At 43.7% G+C, this 1,670-nt stretch overlaps 1 protein-coding gene across 1 annotated transcript in view; it reads left to right on the top strand.

The window, feature by feature from the left end:
• The window catches only part of LOC119592994 (voltage-dependent calcium channel type A subunit alpha-1-like), a gene marked incomplete in the record, with an annotated part of 154,497 nt that overhangs the window by 131,732 nt on the left and 21,095 nt on the right, over positions 1 to 1,670 (top strand). Inside the window, 2 exon segments of the mRNA XM_037941881.1 lie at positions 441 to 579; positions 1,341 to 1,509. Coding sequence (XP_037797809.1) covers positions 441 to 579; positions 1,341 to 1,509 — 308 coding nt within the window.

Below are 1,670 nucleotides of genomic sequence, written 5' to 3'. Positions count from 1 at the left end.
CGTTCGTTGTTTGAATTTCGAGTGTTCGGAGGATTGACTTTTTGGGGGGTTAATTGTCCTCAACCTTTTGGAAATATTTTAAAATAATTATTACCCTTCCTGTTGTCATCTGTAATGTTCGTTTCAGAATGCCTGCCTTTATTTGGGCAATTGTTTTCATGATTCGGAAAATTATTCTCATTATCATCCTCGCTGTAATAAACAATGTTCATTTCAGATGAGTCCACCTTCTTCATCGTTAACATCGGGCCATTTTTATATGTTATATATGTTGGCTACTTTAACCCTACTATTTACATTTTATTTAACGTGAACTGACTTCTCAGGTTTCACAGAACCACAGGTACTTTATATCTAAGTCTTTTTTTCACTCTAGTCACATGATAAGTAGATAGATATACAGACAGAAAGACGGGTATTAGCCTCAACGACTTTTGCAGAGGGAGAATACACTACACAGAGATGTACGACATGTTAAGAAACATGGACCCCCCGTTAGGCTTCGGCAACAAATGTCCGTATCGGTTGGCTTACAAGAAACTCATACGGATGAACATGCCGCTGGACGATGAGGGGAAGGTGAGTGTGCCTGTGTGTTTGGGAGGGGGGTGTGGTTTAGTGTATAAGTAAAGGATCGTGCTTTCGCCAGGGGAAGGGTTAAGTTCTGAGGTATATTTTAGTCAGTGAAGGGTTCATTCGAGAGGTATATTTTGGTCAGTATAATAGGCATACTCTAATCAATGGAGGGTTCAGTTGAGAGGTATACTTGAGTCAACAGAGGATGTCAGTCAAGTAACATAATCTATTTAACAGAGGATGCCATTGCCATTCTATGAAAATATATAGTCAACAGAGGATGCCAGTCAAGGAAAATGCTTTAGTAAACAGTGGATGCCAGTCAAGGAAAATACTTTAATCAGCAAAGGTTGTCATTCAAATGGTGTACTTTATTCAACAGTCAACAGAATGCCATTCGAGTCATACTTGATTTAGCAGGGATATCAGTCTACAGCCCTTCTTGCAAGAACTTCACCACAGTTTCATCACAACCATTACAGATCCTTAACGTCACTTACGCACAGAATCATGTACCCTCCCCCACCCCCATAAGAGGATAAGAGGACCACCCCACTTTCATCACAATCACAACAAATCACAACAAACTTATCCTCATCACAAGCGTACCCTTAAAAAAATTCTTATTACAAGAGTTCATCATTATCATCATCACAAACACCTTCTCAAAAACACCCTTCTTGCGAGAGCTCATCACCTCTAAAAATAAAGCGTATTTTTGAAAGGAAGGGAAACATTTCTATAACCCTTTCGTCACCCGGCAGGTCCACTTCACCACCACGCTCTTTGCGCTCATCCGCGAGAATCTGTGTATCAAGATGAGGCCCGCGGAGGAGATGGACCAGGCTGACATGGAGCTGAGGGCCACCATCAAGAAACTGTGGCCACTCCAAGCCAAAAAGAATCTTGACTTCATAGTGCCTCCAGATGATGGTAAGGCAGTGATGGCGGGATGGGGGGAGGGAGGAGGAGGGAGGAGAGGGTAGGAAGGGGAGGGGAAGGGTGGGAGGGGGAGGAGGGAAGAGAGGGAAGGAAGGGTGGGAGGGGGAGGAGGGAAGAGAGGGTAGGAAGGGGAGGGGGAAGGGGAGGAGAGG

This window comes from Penaeus monodon, chromosome 31 (assembly GCF_015228065.2).
Source record: "Penaeus monodon isolate SGIC_2016 chromosome 31, NSTDA_Pmon_1, whole genome shotgun sequence".
Lineage (NCBI taxonomy): Eukaryota > Metazoa > Arthropoda > Malacostraca > Decapoda > Penaeidae > Penaeus > Penaeus monodon.
This window is presented reverse-complemented; position numbering and strand designations above follow the sequence as displayed.